This window comes from Carassius auratus, chromosome 7 (genome assembly GCF_003368295.1).
Source record: "Carassius auratus strain Wakin chromosome 7, ASM336829v1, whole genome shotgun sequence".
NCBI lineage: Eukaryota > Metazoa > Chordata > Actinopteri > Cypriniformes > Cyprinidae > Carassius > Carassius auratus.
The window spans coordinates 16,146,604-16,165,568 of record NC_039249.1 but is presented as its reverse complement, the minus strand read 5'-3'; the positions used below and the strand labels follow the sequence as shown (position 1 = coordinate 16,165,568).

General features: G+C 41.6%; 1 protein-coding gene across 1 annotated transcript; it reads left to right on the top strand.

Moving 5' to 3' along the window:
• The first annotated feature begins 1,844 nt into the window (after window positions 1–1,844).
• heatr3 (HEAT repeat containing 3) lies at window positions 1,845–18,191 on the top strand. The gene is made up of 15 exons (XM_026267617.1): window positions 1,845–2,108; window positions 2,484–2,656; window positions 3,025–3,112; window positions 3,775–3,878; window positions 5,987–6,096; window positions 6,585–6,725; window positions 7,371–7,681; window positions 8,341–8,431; window positions 8,592–8,746; window positions 9,703–9,785; window positions 9,857–9,993; window positions 16,293–16,381; window positions 16,486–16,629; window positions 17,040–17,216; window positions 17,656–18,191. The coding sequence occupies exons 1-15, from the start codon at window positions 1,977–1,979 to the stop codon at window positions 17,767–17,769; spliced, it is 2,049 nt and encodes a 682-aa protein (XP_026123402.1). The 5' UTR covers window positions 1,845–1,976; the 3' UTR covers window positions 17,770–18,191.
• The last annotated feature ends 774 nt before the right edge of the window (window positions 18,192–18,965 follow it).

The window sequence follows — 18,965 nt, the reverse complement described above, 5'->3', positions numbered from 1 at the left end:
AAATTCCAAATGTAGCTGTCGACATTTACCTAAGGCTATAACTTTATTATGACTCAAATTTATTTTATAGTTTCAAGCATTCAGAAATCTTGAAAAAGAAAATTAAGTCGTTTTACTATGATGCTTTATTTTTGTAAGGGTTGTGATAGGCCTATATACATGTTTTTTTTTTTTTTTGTTTTTTTTTGTGTGTGTGTTTTTTTTGTTGTTGTTGTTGTTGTTGTTTTATAATGAAGAAATTATAAAGGCTGTGTCATTTATAACAGAAAGCTGGCCAATAATGCAAGATTAAGTGAATATTTTAATTAAATATTTGGCCAATAACCTAAACAAGGATTTGATACTCCTGTACGTGTTACAGCAACAATTACCAGGCCTTTGGCTCCTTTTGCAGGCATTTGTAATAACATTTTATGTACATAAATTGTTTATTTTGTATTAGCCTATGTATTTTAACAGTGTTATTAACCAATCATTATTGCCTCATTTTTTATGTAATGAATTTTAAGTCATTTTAAAGGCTATTGATGGCTTAGGTCTGTTCTTATCGCAACAATGACAACAAAAAATATTACAGTATATTAAAACTTCTTTGTAAATTATTATTTGAATTAACAAAACCATGGTTAATTTCCAATTACCATGGCTACAAGAACGATTCTTTTTGGTGTTATTGTTAAAACCATGGCTAATTTTCGTAAAGGAACCTGGAAAGTCAGAGAAAATATTAGATGCGTTGGTGGTGGTGAAATATTTCTGACATTAAAACTCATTATTAACATTAACGAAAAAAAAAAAAAAAAAAAAAAAAGATTGCACAGGAATGTGTCTGAAAGTGATACACAGACCTCGTTTTTACCAAAATGTTTTACAATTTATTTGAATAAATATAAAAAATGTATAAGGTGTGCATTGTAGTGGACATCTAAATGAAAACATTACAGTTGTTTGTTATGACTGTAAGTCTTTCTCCTCAAATGCTACTGAGCTTCAAATTTGCATTTGAGCCCATTCGGTTGTGAAAAAGTAGCATGATTTACATATGATTTACAGTTTATTTGAATAAATATAAAAAATCTAAAAGGTGTACATTAGTTGACACCTATATGAACAATTTACAGGTGTTTGTATAACTGTAAAAAAAAGAGAAGAAACACATTGAGTGTTACTGTTGTTTTTAAGTATTGCTGCTGGTCTTCCTCACCATGCACGTGCCAACATCTGAATCACAATAATGTGCATGCTCCTACCTCCAAACCAAGCCAATTTGCATTCGCAAATCTAGTAAACAGTTTAAGCCAAGTTGGTCCCACAATCTTTAAACCAATTTATTTGCAATAGTTAAGTTTTTAGAGCTTTTTAATGTTTGACTGTCCAGTTGACAAACAATTACAAGGTGATTAATTAAATGGCCTCTATTTTAGGTTCTGCATAGGCAGTAAATGAGAAAATGATGCCAAAAAAAAAAAAAAAAAAGATGAAACCCCCTCCTCCATTCCCAGGATCCCGAGAGAAGATGCAGAAGAGGGAGTACAGACTGATCTCAAACACCATATGGGAAGATTCACTCTTAATACTATTAAAGATTAGACATGGGCTCCCCTGAAGGAGTTTATCTGTAACAAGATCAAATACGCTTGGTTTTGATTTATGGCTTATTTTATGGTGGAACTTCAGATAGAGAAAACAGATGACTGGATGCTGACCATTTGGCATCCCATATCTCCCGTGCAGAGTAATGGGATTTCTATCAGACCAGCTTTCAAATGCAGTGCGTTTTTGGACCCACAGGGTGGCACCATAGACAGTCAAAGAAACTCCCATCTTTTCGACGGCACTTTAATCACGGCTGTCTGTTACGCTTTACGGCAGTGGCTAAGACATCCACATGGTCGCTCTTGTTGTGAGTCTACTGGAGTTTTAAAACAGCTCGGAATTGGTATTTAACTTCAAGTGCAGTCGAAACACATTAAAACATGGGAAAGACTAAAAACAACAAGTTCAAACGGCCATCGTTTTCTCCCGATGGTCTTTCAGCTACCCCTGTTAAACAGACTGTTGAAGAATCAGAAGATGAAGACTCTCCGGCGGCGGAGCTGCTCGAGAAAGTAAGCGCCCCTTTCTCTGACAACTCCGCAGACTTGCAGTAAATTATCTTTATGAACCTGAGTATCTGAAAATACTGACATAAAACCGATATTTGCGAAACCGCTAAATATGTAGTGTGGAAAACCTGTGTCAGCCCTTTCACTGATGGCGTTTTGAATAAATGAAGCGAGGCAGCAGACCTTTACGGCTGAACAGACTTGTGCAGCTGTCAAGCAAGTGGGATTCGGAAGAACAAGCCAGTTTTCAAATTTTCAAATCCATGTCCATTAACACGTGACTCTCCTCTCTCTCTCTCTCTCTCTCTCTCTCTCTCTCTCTCTCTCTCTCTCTCTCTCTCTCTGTGTGTGTGTGTGTGTGTGTGTGTGTGTGTTTAGCTGCAGAGTCCCTCAGCTGATGTTCGCGAGTATGCGTGTGCCAGTATCTCTCGTGTTGTGCAGCAGACTCAGACGATCCCAGGATTCCTCCAGAGAGATGCAGTCAGGAAAATAGGACCTTTACTGCTGGACCGCAGCCTGGCCGTGAGAGAGACTGCTGCTGGAGCACTCAGGTACACACACACACACACACACACACACACACACACACACACACACACACACACACACACTTCCAGGTGAGTCTGACATGGTAAACCTGAGCTGTAGTAGATATCCAGCTAACTTACCAAGGCAATGACAGACACACAAAAACTCTGTCACACAGACTTCGCATTTATTCCATAGATAAGACAAGCAGTAATTCTATATATTTCAGTTTCATTATTTCCCTCTTGAGTAGTTTGGCTTTTTAACAGCTTAATGTTTTACATTATTGCTGTCATTATTTTGCTGACACAGCTCTCTGATATAACACTCCTCTGCTTTGGGGTTTGTTTGGTAAAATTACCCTTCATTTTGATCTCTGTGTGTGCTACAGGAATCTTAGTGCCTGTGGAGGTCCTGAAGTGTGTGAGGACATGGTGAGAGAGGATGTGCTGACGCCTCTGTCTGCTCTCCTGAGGGAGGTACGGATGCTGGATCAGTTCATTTAAAAAGCTTTATTGCCATGAATGTCTTTAACTAGATTTTTCAACATGATGTTTAAAATGTTTAAAGGGGAGGTCACGCTAGACATTGATTGAACACAACATTTCTTGTCATGTTCTTGTCATTTTTTTGAAACATAAATTCAACTTATAACTAGTTATAATAAATCCAAAATGTACAAATATACAATCCACTTTTCTGTAACGCTGCAAACCTGTTGCTTTAAAGTTTGTGTTTTTAATTTCATCTCGTGCTGTGATGCATTAATCTTTTATTGGTCTTAATTGGTATTCATTGATATGAATTTGTAGGGTAGAGTTCTGTTTGGAATGAAGTGAAATGTGAAACAGTTTGCACCTCTGGACTCCTCCAGTACTTAAATGCATATTAATGGAAGTCAGTGGAATGAGTGTAGTGTGACCACCCTTTACAACAGATATTATTGCATTGATGGAGATTTTAGCCAGTCCAATTAAATGATGATGGTTGCACTTCTTCTCATTCACTTTCAAAGAGTCTTAAAAAAACAAAAGGAACAGGATTGTGTATCATGATCCTGCCTGAAAAAAAAATCATATGCGATCTGGTGTTTTTGCCATATTACCCACCCAAGTCTCTTGTGTGTTTTTGTGGAGAGCAGTGCTGTGCTGGTTTTGACGTGAGCTCCTCTTCTACTGTGAAAGGACATAAACACACGGTGGAAGACGTCGCCAATGAGGCTGTGAATTTGCTTTGGAACCTCTGGTAAGATTGAACTCAAACTGACTTCATGGTCACTGGGAAAACCAATTATCGTAGCCAAATTGATCAAATTAACACATTTACGTTTAGGGGTGGTTAATCTGTCTGATTTCCCGATTCGATTCGATTACGATTATTGAAGTCCCGATTCGATTACAGTCGATTTTGATTATTAACGATTCTCGATTAGAGATTATTGATTTTCCATTTCACAACAGTAAACGAAAATACACTACAAAGTGATTGCAGTATTTAAAAAAAAGTCAGCTACTGAATTACTTAACTCTTTTATTGAGTAACAACAACTCAAAGCACTTTCTGTGTCATGTAGTTATAACTTCAGAATTATTTGTATGCAGCTTATGTTCTGTAAAACACAGAAATGAATACATCACTATTCCACCTTGTTGGAGTATCTGTCTTAAGTTTGTGTTTAAGCAGTTCTGGTAAAATTAAAAAAGAAGAAGAAGAAGCTAATTACTAGTAGCCTATATAAGGAATTATATTTTTAAATAGCCTACTAGTAATTTAGAAACTGATAAAAAGCTTGCTATGAATGCAATCGTTAAAGTAGATTCACTTCTATTACAAAGGTAAATATTTTAAATTAATTTTAAATTGCTAGAGGTACTCTCCACCTTGCCTCCTAACTGTCGTATGAATACTTCCACCTCGTCTAACATACCCAGAGGCATTAGACAAAGTCTCCACTACTGTCCCCGCGATTGCGTAGAGGTGCAGTCAGAAGACAATATACATGACTAGCGCGGAAAAAATACTCCCGCCTCATCCCCGCAACAATAACACGCCTGCTAATTTCGCAATGAACACTCCGACGCCTGCAAACATTGTTCACACCTCTGACATCTTGCAAAGGACCATTTACAATGGGCAAAGGATTCCTCGTTTGTGCTTGGTGTAGGGCTATACTTTCACTTTCAGTATCACCGTCATCTTCTGAATACAGATATTCCCCTTCAGAATCAGTGTCCACGAATAGAAGTCCCAACACTTCATTGCGGGTTTATTGAAGCTTTATTGATTCCATTAGATAATTATAATAATAATGATGATAATCATAATAATAATGACAATACTTGCTGACGTTGACAATATTGGTCAGATAAAATGGCTCACTCTCACACTAGCTCTGCTTTTTTTCGCACTGATTCAATGCGCTCTAGCTCGAAGATTTTGTATAGGAGCATGACGTTTTTTTGAGTCGGAGATGAAGTATTACATGTCTGCTATCTGGTGCAGGGGAGGTCACGTGAAATTTGACACCCTATTAGACAAAATCGGCCGTTTTATTCAGTGCCGCATCTTGTCGAGTAAACTCGACCATGGCGCCAAGAGGGTTAGAGCTCCTGCCATGAAAATCAAAATGAATCCACATGCGTGCTTTGAGCCCAGATGGAACTGGGTGGATCGGTTGGTTGCTCGTTCCTGGTTTTTCCATTTTACACACCTGCTCTGGCTGCTTGCTAACTGGAACTGGGTGCGTTCGTGACGTTCAACTCCCGGTATACATTTTTTTACAAAATAAAATGCAAAAAAAATATATATATATCTATTTTTGAACATTTAATAATCGATTCATACTTGTCCATAACATACTCGCGATTAATCAATAATCGATTTTTTCACCACCCCTATTTACGTTTACACTTAAGTGTATTTACAAATGTCCCAAATGCCTGTAAGTGTCTTAAGTGTTTCCTGTGAAGCCTTGATAGCACATCATCATGCTTTATATATAGTCACTAGTTTGCAGGCTGAAGTTTATGAGACTAATCTCATTAAAAGTCATTAAGCACAACATTTAATGATCCCATTTTTAAATACCACATGTAATATACTTACAATTTACATTTATGCATTTAGAAGATGCTTCTATCCAATGCGACTTACAGTGCATTCAGGCTATAATTTTATTTATTTTTTTACCAGTATGTGTGTTCCCTGGGAATCGAACCCACAACCTTTTTGCGCTGCTAACACAATGCTCTAAAAATAAGGGTTGAAGAGTTGCGTCTTAAACAGTCAAAATGTGTTGAATCAGATGATACAGTTGTTTGTCGTGTATGATCTGTTTTTCTGTGGTTGTGTAGTGAGAGCAGCAGCAGAGCTGTGTCAGTGTTTAACAAGACTGGACTTCTAGATGTTTTTCTACACTGTCTGCAGAGACACTCTCAGAACATGGAGCTGGCAATATCAGCAGGTGCCACTCATTCTAGATCAACACACACACACACACACACACACACACACACACACACACACACACACACACACACACACACACATATATATATATATATATATATATATATATCAGAAACGCACCAAGAAGTGACTCTGAAGACTGGAGTAATGATGCTGAAAATTCAGCTTTATCTTCACTGGAATAAATTGCATTTGAAGTTTTTTTTTTTTTTTTTAATTGTTATGATATTTTGCATCATAATTTTTTTTTTATCCAATAAATGAATGTAAAAGAATGCAAGAGTATACTTGCTTCAAAAAAAAAAAAAAAAAAACACATTATATTCCCAAGCTTTCAAACAGTAGTGTGTATACTGTATATACACTAATTTTTTTTTATTCCTCCGAAATAGACAAATGGATATTTCTTTACAGATTTCCATACTCCATATTTTTTATTCTCACACTCCTTTATTTGGGTAATTGTTGTTGTTTTCTGTGTAGCCCACTGCTTGCACACAGCAACAGAAGAGAACGCAGAGCTCATGCGCAGTGTGAATGCAGCGGTGTTTGGGGTCTTGGAAAACATTCTGTTCTCCACACACACCAGTCTGGAATACACTCTCCTGCGAACGCTGGCTGCAGGTAAAAGAACGCATGACACTGATCATGTAGTAAAAACATTGACTAAAGGCCCTGGTAAAAAGAACATCATTGATCATAAATCAACATATTGGAATGATTTCTGAAGGATTATGTGACACTGAAGACTGGCGGAAAGGGTGATGAAAAATAAAATGTATATATACTCACACATACATTACATAAATCTTATCTATATATCATATAGATAAAATAGAACTATAGATAAAAATAGACTATAGATATACAGTATGTGATCCAAAGCAACTAGTAACTAACTACTTGAGTACTTTTTTTTTTTTTTTTACTGTTCAGAGTATTACTTTTAGTTTTACTGATATTGCTGTCATTGCTGGTGTGATATGCTTATCATATGATAGAAATAAAAGACAAAAATGTCTTTTGCCCCAGTGTCTTGAATTTTAGGGCATTACTGCATTTATAGAGTTGTTGCAATGCATCATATTTGTCAACAGTCAACTGTATGAATTGTAAGATTACATACATGTTTGGGGGCAGGGCCAGTGTGTTAACTGAATTAACATATTTTAATTGCGTTATTGTGTGTAACTGACAGTCCTAACTTATATATTTATATATGTGTGTGTGTGTTTCGTCATATGTGTTTGGTTTTCCTCCATCTTTCAGGCTCTTTATGGAATCTGAAGAGCAGTCTGTCTCCAGCCCAGCAGTCTCAGACGTTGACCGCGCTGGCCACCACTCTCTCACACAGCCTCAGTCTGGACGCGGGACAGCTCATCCCAGAGCTGTGGCGTGCAGAGTCTGCCCGTCTGTCCAAAGAGACCACATCTGCAGCAGAGTCCGGTCGTACAGACGAACGGCTCGCATGTCCCGAGGTCGAAGAGATGGAGGAGGATGTGAGAGATGAGAAGATGAATGGAAGAAAGCCTAATGGACGAATATCAAAAACAAGAAATGACATCTACGATCTGTTGCCTGTAAGTTTAAAGCTATTGTTTTAAGTGGACATTTTTTTTAAACATTTAGTGAAAATTAGTTTTAAAACTGAATATTCTGTGACCATTTACTCACTCTTGTGTGATTCCAGAACAAAGTGATGGTGATTAAGCTTTTTTTGGGGTGCTTTATCTAAAAACATTAACAACTAAACAAATGAGCCACTTCTATTATTATGATAGGTTAGTGTGTGTGTGAATGGAGATCACAGATGCATCTTAAAGACTGTCTCCACTATGCTACTTGATGTGAAGGCTATTCCCCTTCAACCCATGTCCACCCAAGTGATGGCACATCTGTCCCTCAGAGCCTTCCTCTAAACACAGAGTGACTCCCCACTTACACTTGAGTGTAAAGCCCCTGTCCAACCAACCCATAGGGTGTCCTGAACATTGTCCTCTTTTGAGAGTTCAGGGTCAAATTTGATCCAGAGCCTCAAATGTGTGGCCCAGTTTACATCTGGAACCAAAGCAAACTATGTTTCAAATCTGTGTTGTGAATGCTCTTAATTATTTCAATGTTTCCTATTCAAGTCTGTTATTGGTACTCAGTTAAAGTATCAGTTTAACCATCACTGTATGTGCACAAATGACCCAAACAATTACTTCTGTGGTTTTGCTGTGTGTCTCTGGGTTTTAAGAGAGACAGACTGGAGTTGAGAGAGGCCAAAGCACTACTGTCAGCACAGCAGACATCGCTGGAAATCATCGTCAACATGTACTGTTCTGATGGTGAGTGTGTGTGTGTGTGTGTTTATAGGCCAGCAGGGAAGACGAGACTGGTTTTCCTTCTAATGTGCGAAATTAGAGGAATGATTTCTGTGTTTGTGTCAGAGAAGACAAGACAGAGGTAATGTGACAAGATATCGACTGTGTGTGTGTTTGTCTGTAGAGCCCTCAGATGATGAGTGGGAGGAGATGTCCAGCAGCGATGAGAGCGAGATGTGTGCTGATGGGAGGTCAGACACTAATTCCAGTTTGTTCTCTCCTCTCTGTCTGTCTGCTGAACTTCACACAATCCTGCTCAACCACAACATACCTCAACAGGTAACACACATTATTACACTGTCAGCAAAACATACAGTGCCACAGATATTCATTTTATTCTCTTCTGGTTCACTGGGGAGAACACAATTCTCACATGCTGTACTTCAGGTCATGTAGGGATCTGGGTAAAACCGTCTAAAATGAGAGTGTTCTGGGCATATTTTGGCAGTTAAATGAGGACACTGGCTAGGCCTTGTGAAGGATTTGTCTCATGTTTGCAGATAGAGAGGGGCACTGAAGTAGTCCATGACAAAAATGTGCTTGCTGATGTAATAATCTTGAGTTAGTAGACTACCGTTCTGGATTCTGGGGTCAGTTTTTTCCTAAAGGATCTCATACTTTCATTTAGCAAGGGCACATCAGATTCATCAAAAGTGACAGTCAAAATGTAAAAATGTTCCAGTTACGTTGATAGAGTTTACGTTATAAAATATTCTTATTTCAAATAAATGCTGTTGTTTTGAACTTTCGATTAATCAAATAATTCTGCAAATTGTGCAGAAGTGCATCATGGTTTCCACAAAAATATTAACTTGCACAAGTGTGTGTGTGTGTTTTAAAAGCATGATTTTACCAAAGGAAAGCACATGTGTTGTGATATAATGACAGCGTTAACATGATCAAGGAATCAAGTGGATTATTATGAAATGGTAATAAATAATGGTGGAGTCTTTAGAATAAGTAGGAAAAACAGGCAATTTAGTTCTTAGAGTAAAAGACAAGATGAAAAATTGTCATACACGGCTGAATTACATTATGAATGCTTTCGCTGAAAAAGATAGATGGCCTCTGAGAAAATTCATAAGAAATGTATCCTATGACCCCTTGAAATACACAAATTTGTGTCAAAGGCACACTATTGGCATGATATACTATATATTTGTAATAGATACTTTACACCTGTGTCATAGTGAAGTGTGTGTACTGAATTCACTTCACTGATTGATTTCTTACAGGTCTTGAAGAAGGCAGAGTTCCCCAGCGCTGCTGCCCTTGAGATCTGTAGCAAGGACCTTACCTGGAAATACCTCTTGAAAAAGTATTCATGACCTTCGTAGTGTTTCTACAGAGCAGTGAAAACCCAAATCTTATAGTCTTTGATTCTTCTAGGATGCAGCGGGTGCAGTGTCGGGCATTGACGTGTCTCCATAATATCCTTTCCTCTATGGATACAGAATTTCTTGGTGGTGCTTCAGGGCTGCAGGCAGTTGCTCAGCACCTCTCTTCATTGGTCTTTAGTTCAGAAGGTAGATCTTTTGCTATTACATAGGGCTGAATGATTTAATAGAATTTATTTTCACTTAAGATAATCAAGATAAATTGCTTATTGTGCCAGTTTCAATTTTGCTGTGATACTTCCACTTCATTTTCTCTCTTTCTTATATCAGCAGGCATTTTCCCATGTTAATTAAATATAGAAAAATATTACCACAATAAATTAAATACCAATATAAAAAATTAATAGCAAAATAAGCTAGATCAAATATGTTGTAGTGCACTGTGAAAGAGCAATACTATATAATTGATCTTAATTATTTTAATTTATATATTTCTTCTGTGTATGTATATATTAGGGCTGGGCAAGTTAACACATTATTATCCCATTAACACATTAATTGATATATACACACACGCACACCAAATGTTGATTTATTTAAGTTAATTCATAAAATGGCATTATTTTTGACTGCATCCTCACTTTACAGCATTTTTACACAAGTGCCTAAATCTTTGCACAGTGCTGTAGCTTTGCAGGTTTCTTGAAGCATTTTGGAGACGTTGCCACAGTTCTTCTGGATTGAGTCTGTCTCAGTTTGTTATCTTTCTTCGTGTTATTCCAGACAGACTGATGATGATGAGATCAGATCTCTGTGTGGCGCACTGGCTGTTATCAGACTCCTTGTGCATACAGTACAAAAGCTCACTGGATTATTACAAAAGCAAAAATAACGTTTGGAAATGTAAATTGATATTTCCTACTGATACACTACAGCAAGATTGTCATAACTGACTTAAAACCATTTTATATATATTTTTCGTTTCAAATAAAATTACATTTATGTAAATCCATTGATTAAAAAAAACGTCCCTAGGTTACGTATGTAACCCTAGTTCCTCGAGGGAACGAGACGCTGCGTCGATCGCATTTGGGGAACGCCTTTGGCAAGAACAACTCTGAATATCGTGTGCAATCAGTTCAATGGAAGAGCGTGACGTCACGGACGGGGTGACGTAGCGACCAGGAAGCTATAAAGGCACGTGCCACGCAGCTGGCTTCAGCTTCGAGTAGGGAAGCAAGCGCAGGCAGGGGTGCCGGGAGTATGGCTCGGCGACGCAGCGTCTCGTTCCCTCGAGGAACTAGGGTTACATACGTAACCTAGGGACGTTCCTCTTCGGGAACTCGAGCTGCGTCGATCGCATTTGGGGAACGATGTGCCAACGCTGCCAGACTACCAAACCCCTGCCTAGTGTGTATCCGTAGAGCACAGCTTAGGACGAGAGGACAGAAGAGCCAGGAGCGGCTCGCATATCGAGATTGTAAAATCTGGCAAATGTAGAGGGCGTGGACCACCCCGCAGCGTTGCAGATGTCCAAGAGGGACACACCTGCCAGGAAGGCCTTAGAGGCAGCCATACTCCGCGTAGAGTGAGCCTTGGCTCCCAAAGGAAGGGGAAGACCAGAGGACTCATATGACTCGTTGATAGCCTCGACTATCCAACGGCTAAGGGTCTGCTTAGAGGCAGGAGAACCCCTGTTAGTAGGACCGTAGCATACAAGCAATTGGTCGGATTTTCTCCACAGGGCAGCTCTGTGGACGTATGCGTCCAGTGCTCGCACTGGACACATACAATTTAGCTTCACCTGGTCTGGCTCCCGAAAGGGAGGAGGACAGAAGGCCTGCAGTACGACAGGTTGTGGTGTGACAGAGGGAACTTTAGGAATATAACCCGCTCGAGGGTAAAGAAATGCTTTGGCCATACCAGGGGCAAAGTCTAGATAATTAGGGGCCACCGAGAGGGCCTGGAGATCTCCAACTCTCTTTAGAGAAGTAATAGCCAATAATAGGGCAGTCTTAAGTGTCAGATGTCTGTCTGATATTTCTTGAATTGGCTCGAATGGAGCTTTGCAGAGAGCCTCTAACACCACAACCAGATCCCATGGGGGAATACGGGACCGTACTGGAGGTCTCAGCCTCAGTGCACCTCGGAGGAAACGTGTAACTAGGGGGTGTCTACCCAGTGACTGGTCACTGAAAGGGACGTGGTAAGCAGCTATGGCCGCCACGTACACCTTTAAGGTGGAGTGGGTCAACCCCGCAGAGAGCCTAGCTTGTAAAAACTCCAGAACTGTACCAACTGGGCAGTTAACAGGGTCAAGGTGGCGATCTCTGCACCATGAAGTGAAGAGTTTCCACTTCAGGGCGTACAGTTTCCTCGTAGAGGGAGCTCTGGATTGGAGTAGGGTCTCAACAACCTCGGTTGAGAGACCAGCTGCTAACAGATGTGCCCCCTCAGGGGCCACACCCACAGCTTCCACAACTCCGGGCGAGGGTGAATTATTTTGCCCTGCGCCTGAGAGAGTAGATCTGTCCTGATCGGAATCTGCCATGGAGAGCCGTCGAGGAGAGAAATCAGATCTGCGAACCATACTCGGCCCGGCCAGAACGGGGCTACTAACAACAGACAGACCCCGTCCCGGCGTACTCTCGCCAGAACTCCCGGGAGCAGAGCGATGGGGGGAAAAGCATACAGACGAAGCCTCGGCCAAGTCTGTGCCATGGCATCTAGTCCCAGTGGAGCTGGGTGAACTAGAGAGAACCAGAGGGGACATTGCGATGTCTCTCGAGTCGCGAAGAGGTCCACCTGAGCTTTGCCAAATATCTGCCATATCTGCTTCACCACCTCGGGATGGAGCATCCATTCCCCGGGCCTCGGCCCCTGTCTCGACAGCATGTCTGCTCCCACATTCAATCGGCCAGGAATATACACTGCTCTTAACGAGAGGAGTTTGCCCTGGGACCACAGGAGGATCTGGTACACCAGCTTGTACAAGGGGCGTGAACGCAGACCCCCCGGTGATTGATATAAGAGACTACCGCTGTGTTGTCGGTGCGCACTAACACATGACAGCCTCTCAGGTCTGGGAGGAAATATTTTAAAGCTCGATACACTGCTAGCATTTCTAGACAATTGATGTGCCATGTCAGATGGCGACCGCTCCACAGACCGCGGGCAGGGTGGCCACTCATGACCGCACCCCAACCGGTGAGGGACGCATCTGTCGCTAGCGTTACACGGCGACCAAGAGCTCCCAGCACCGGGCCCTGATTCAAGAACCAAGGTTTCTTCCATATGTCTAAGGCACGAAGGCATCGCCGCGTGACCTGAATAGTTCGGAAAGGATTTCCCCTCGGGGAAAACCCCTTGGTCTTGAGCCACCACTGAAGGGGCCTCATGTGCAGGAGACCAAAAGGTATCACGTTGGACGCAGCTGCCATGAGCCCTAACAGTCTCTGAAACTGCTTCACAGTGAGTGACTGGCCTTCTCTGACTCTCTTGACTGATGTGAGGATCGACTCGATCCGAGCAGGAGACATACGTGCCTGCATCGTGGTCGAATCCCATACTACGCCTAGATAGGTGGTTCTCTGAACTGGAGAAAGTACACTCTTCTTGGCATTCAGTCTCAAACCCAGCTCCCCCATGTGTGCGAGAACGACATCTCGATGTCGAACCGCCATCTGCTCTGATTGAGCTAAGATCAACCAATCGTCGATATAATTTAGAATGCGGATGCCCTGCATACGGAGGGGTACCAGAGCCGCATCTACACACTTCGTGAACGTGCGGGGTGAGAGTGCAAGGCCGAATGGAAGTACTCGATATTGATAAGCTTTGCCCCCGAAAGCGAACCTCAGAAACTTCCTGTGTTGTGGAAGGATGGATATGTGGAAGTATGCGTCTTTGAGATCTATCGTGACAAACCAGTCCTCGGATCTGATTTGAGCTACAACCTGTTTGACAGTAAGCATTTTGAACTTCAGTGACGTAACTGAGAGGTTTAACTGACGTAGGTCTAAGATCGGACGCAACCCCCCATCCTTCTTTGGAACTATGAAATACCGGCTGTAGAACCCGGATTCCCTGTCTAGAGGAGGGACCACCTCGATGGCCTCCTTCCTTAATAGGGTATTCACTTCTTGTTCCATAACCAGAGCCTGCTGGGGGCCGACGACTGTCGGTGTAACCCCATTGAATTTCGGCGGTGGACGGCCGAATTGAATAGCGTAGCCTCTTTCTACTGTGTGCAGGACCCATTGAGAAACATTTGGCAGAAGTTTCCACGCTGCTCGAAAATGTACTAAGGGAATCAGCCTCTCGAGACTGATCTCTGGTGTAAGAGGCCCCCGAAGGGGAGGCGAGCTTCCCAGCTCCGCTACGCTCACGGGCGGAAATAACTGGGAGGGACGCTCGCGGGAGACCGCTGCGCCCTGAAACACTGGCAGGGTTGGCAGACCGGCCTCCGGAGGGTACCGGGGAGAGGCGGGCACCGTATACTGAGGTGGGAACCGCTCTGACCCCGTAGGGGCTACCCTCGAGGTCACTGGTAGCATGGCGTCAGGACCTCTTTGTCGAGGACTTCCTAGCTTCGATAATAGTACGAAGATCTGATTTTAATCTAGGAGCCCCCGACTCAGAGCGTCGCTTAGACCCTCGGTCCCGGCGTGGGGGAGCACGAGTGGCGACGCTCTGCTTTTGAGCCTCGCGGTATGAGGAGCCTGCTAGTGGCGTGGGTATCTCCCGTCCAGATAACCCACAAGAGCGACGAGGGAGGAAACTCTGGAACGCCGCCGCCTGTTTACGGGCCTCCTGGAACCTGTCGACGACAGTATTGACTGTGTCGCCGAACAGGCCCGAGGCTTGGAGCGGGGCGTCCAGGAGGCAGAACCTGTCACGGTCTTTAATTTGGGACAGGTTCAGCCATAAATGCCTCTCCGCGGCCACCAAGGCTGCCATAGACCGCCCAATTGCGCGAGCGGTCTCTTTGGTGGCGCGGAGGGAGAGATCAGCGGTCCGTCTAAGCTCTGCAATATCGTCGGACTTGATCCCCTCTCCCTCGTCTACATCTCTCAACAGGTCGGCCTGATATGCTTGAAGGACGGCCATGGTGTGAAGGCACGCCCCTGCCTGACCTGCTGCCACATAGCCCTTGCCCACTAACCCTGATGTCGTTCTCAATGCTTTAGTAGGCAAGGCCGGAGCCTTCAGAGACGACGCCGAACCGGGTGACAGATAGCCCGCAAGCGTCTGTTCAACCCGTGGCATCGCTCTGTAACCACGCTCATCGAGCCCTGTCACATTCCCATAGTACTGCGAATCAGGGCCGAAAAGACGGGTGGAATATGGGTGTTTCCACGACCTCGCTATCTCATCATGGAGGTCGGGAAAAAAGGGAAGGCTCCGGGCTGGAGGTGGTTGTCTGGGCCTGAGATACCGCTCATCTAATTTACTTCTCTGCGGTTCATGTGATTTTTGTGGGGGCCAGTCTATTTTTAACTTCTCGACTGCGCGAGTAACCACCTCCAGCAGCTCCTCATACTGGGGCGAAAGGGGTGGCGAATCCCTGCCAACTGTCTCCACATCCACCTCATCAGACGAAGAGAGGTGGAGTGTCGACCCCTCGCCCTGGGCGGAAGAAACCGACGAGTGTGCTTCCGATCCCAGGGTTTGGGCGCCAGATCTAGCAGATGAGGAAGGAGATAAGGACGTGCCCGTCTCCATTCCCTCTGCCAGATCTACCTGCGAACCCCACGAGTGCAGCAGCCGCTCTGCCTCAGCAGAAGCGGGGCCAGAACCGCGGGGAACGCTGGCGAAGGCTCCCTCCTCGAAGAGAGCCCTCCGGGATCGAAGCGTCCGCATTGGCAATCGTTCACAATGCGGACAGTCAGCTCCCTCGAGAGCTGACTCAGCGTGCTTCGACCCCAGGCAAACCACGCATAAATCATGTGTGTCTCCAGCCGTGATGTAGCGCTGGCATGGAGGAACACACAGTTTATAGCGCGATTTGGTTTCGCCCTTCAAATGTCTAGTCTTTGCTTTGGACTTAGGCATTTTAGTCTACTGAACTGGACAGACAACAGTAAATAAGACTTACAAGACAGACTTATGAACATGCACACACAGAGCGCTTGCTGAAAGACGCGAAGCTGAAGCCAGCTGCGTGGCACGTGTCTTTATAGCTTCCTGGTCGCTACGTCACCCCGTCCGTGACGTCACGCTCTTCCATTGAACTGATTGCACACGATATTCAGAGTTGTTCTTGCCAAAGGCGTTCCCCAAATGCGATCGACGCAGCTCGAGTTCCCGAAGAGGAACAAACATTTCTTTATCTTTGATTTGTTTTTTCATCTTTAAAGACAGTGAGTAATGTTTTTTTTTTTTTTTTTTTTTTTTTATGTTAGGTACATCTTGTATTTTTTTGTGGTTTTTCCACTTCCATTGTGTCAAAAATGTAATCTCTTCTATGATTGTTCATTAATTTCTAGAGGCATTAAAGGATGAGGAGTTCCTGGAGGCTGTGACCAGCGCTCTTCGTTCTTTACTACAGATCATGGCTAGCAAAAACATCCCTCAGGTGAGAACCACATTCATTCATTGTTTTTATGCTTTAGCGTCACATTATTTCAAGCTCTATTTGGTATTTTTAACTGTATGTGTGTTATGGGTTTTATCCTGCAGTGTATGACTCCACACCAGCTTATGAGTTTTTGTGAGACTGCCTCCAGCTGTGAGCTGCTCAGCGTGAGAGTTAATGCTCTGGCCATTCTCGGTATCACAGGAAGCTCTCTTGCCAAAGAGAAAAACACTACAGACTCTCTACAGGTAATACTGACTGTGGCACAATTGTTAGAATAATGTTCATAGTGCCTTTTCTTTATGCCCACAAAAAAATATAACATTCAAAAATTACTGTATTTTGTTATAGAAAAGGGATAAAAAAAAATATTTGATGTTATGTTAGACCCTATTAAATCTTTCTATTCTTAAGAATTATTAGATTATTCTTAGAATATATCTTTATTTTACTTAATTATAAGTGGCAATATTTATTTTTATCAAATGCTGTAGTATTTTATGACTTAGTACTTTAAAACAGATATTTGGATTTACAAATTAATTGTGTAATATAATGTATTTTATATTAACTTTTATTAATAGCTTTATTTTTACAGTATATTTGTCATTGCATAGCTTTGGTCAGTTGTTCAGCTAACTTTATTCTCTTTTTGCAGTTGATTGGAAATGCATTACTGAATATCGCAATGAAGGACTCAAACCTGGTAGTGTGCGGGGAAGCGCTGGATGCCCTCTTCGATGTGTTTGCAGATGGCGATGAAGCAGAGAGCGCTGGAAAAAATATTAACCTGCTTTCGTCTCTTAAAGCACTTCAGCCAGGGTTTAGGGCTAAGGTTTGTTTAAAGCCAACAAGAGAGATCACCACAGATACGAACACACTCATGCACCACATTCACACACCCGAACAGTAACATTACATCAGACACTCAAATGCAACATCTCACACCTCCAAATGCATGTTCAGGCTTGAGCTCAAGGTTCAAGCAAAAAAAAAAAGTTGACTTCTGAGACTGAGATCTGTTGCTTAAGCACTGTCTCAGTCTCGCACAAAGACCGTCTACAGAAAAGCACCCTCAAATCCAGCTGAACAGATCTGTCCTGGCTGATCTAAAATGTTCCACTTTAAAACTGTGAAGTACTTTTTCAACTGCTTTTATAAGTTCACAGTCTGAACATTCGCAGCACAGCCATTGCCAGATCTCTGTATTCTAGTATGTTCCTAGGCCTTTAGATGGCAGGCTTTTCACAGTTTGGCCTTTTGTTCCCTCACAGCTGCGAAAAGAAGGCAAAGGAAAATACAGCCCTGATCAGCTTTGTGTTCTGGACAACATGAGGATCAACCTGAAGAGATTCATCAGCTACTTGGAAAACCTGCAGAGAAAATGAGATTTCAGAGATCAGTAGCACATATTCTTTTTAAACATCTCCCCTTGTTTTGTTTAGCATTTTCTGTCCATATTCCTCTCTGGTTTTATTATGGTTTTATTGTAATGTGAGAGTTTGGAAATTAAGATTTTAAAAAAAGTTTGTTAAACCAAACATTATATAAGTGCTTTAATTAAAGCATTAACTATCGTAATGGTCTCTTGTTGTTGTTAAGTATTAGGATAATCAGTAGTGTCTGTGTTTTTATGTATCCATCAGAGTGAAACAATATCATCCAGTCTCATAACAGATTGCCCTTTACCCCTCTTAATATTCTGTTCTTTGGGTTTCTGGTAAGAATCGTCCTTGTCCTCAGTGAGATCATCTGTAAAATGATGATGGATCAGTGCCCAGGGATTACTTAATAAACACTGTTATGTTGCTATGTTTTCCCTCTCATCCAGTCCATAATAATGCAACAACAACAAAACCCTTTTATGGCCCACAGCAACAGTAGATTATCAGATGTGTATGAGTTGCATTAGATCCTTCATAAACCTGTCTTGTAGATCTTACATTATCTTTAACTTTTTGATAACTTAATGTCATAGGCATTCTTAGATTAAAATTTTCCCCAACTGAATAAAAGAAAAAGCATATAAGATTAAATATATCTTGACGTTTAGATCAAATTAACCTAAAAGAGCTGTTCACCATAAAACAATACAAGTCATTTAGTCATCACTTACCAATAATCACATCGTTAGATTTTTTGTGGAACACTATAGAATTCAGTTTCAGTCACCATTCACGTCAGTTGCTAATATATATACATATTTTTTGAATATTAGGATATTTTTAATCTTATTCCTAACATCTTTTGAGTTTCATTAAAGAAAAAAGTAATTCAGATTTGAAATGGCATAAATTATGACAATTGTAATTTATTTTCTCTTTTAAGTGGTAAAAAAGAAATCGAAATTTAGTTTTTTTTAAAAGATGTTTCTTTCATCAAGGCTGAAAAAATTAAACAATTGATCAAAAATAAATATGGCATTTTGTGAAATATTATTGCAATTTAAAATAGTTTAAAATATTCCTGTGAAACAAAGCTGAATTTTCAGCATTATCTGTCCTGTCTTCCTTCAGAAATCAATCTAATATGCTGATTTATAATCAGTGTTGGAAACATTTTTGCTTCTTCATATTATATTTTA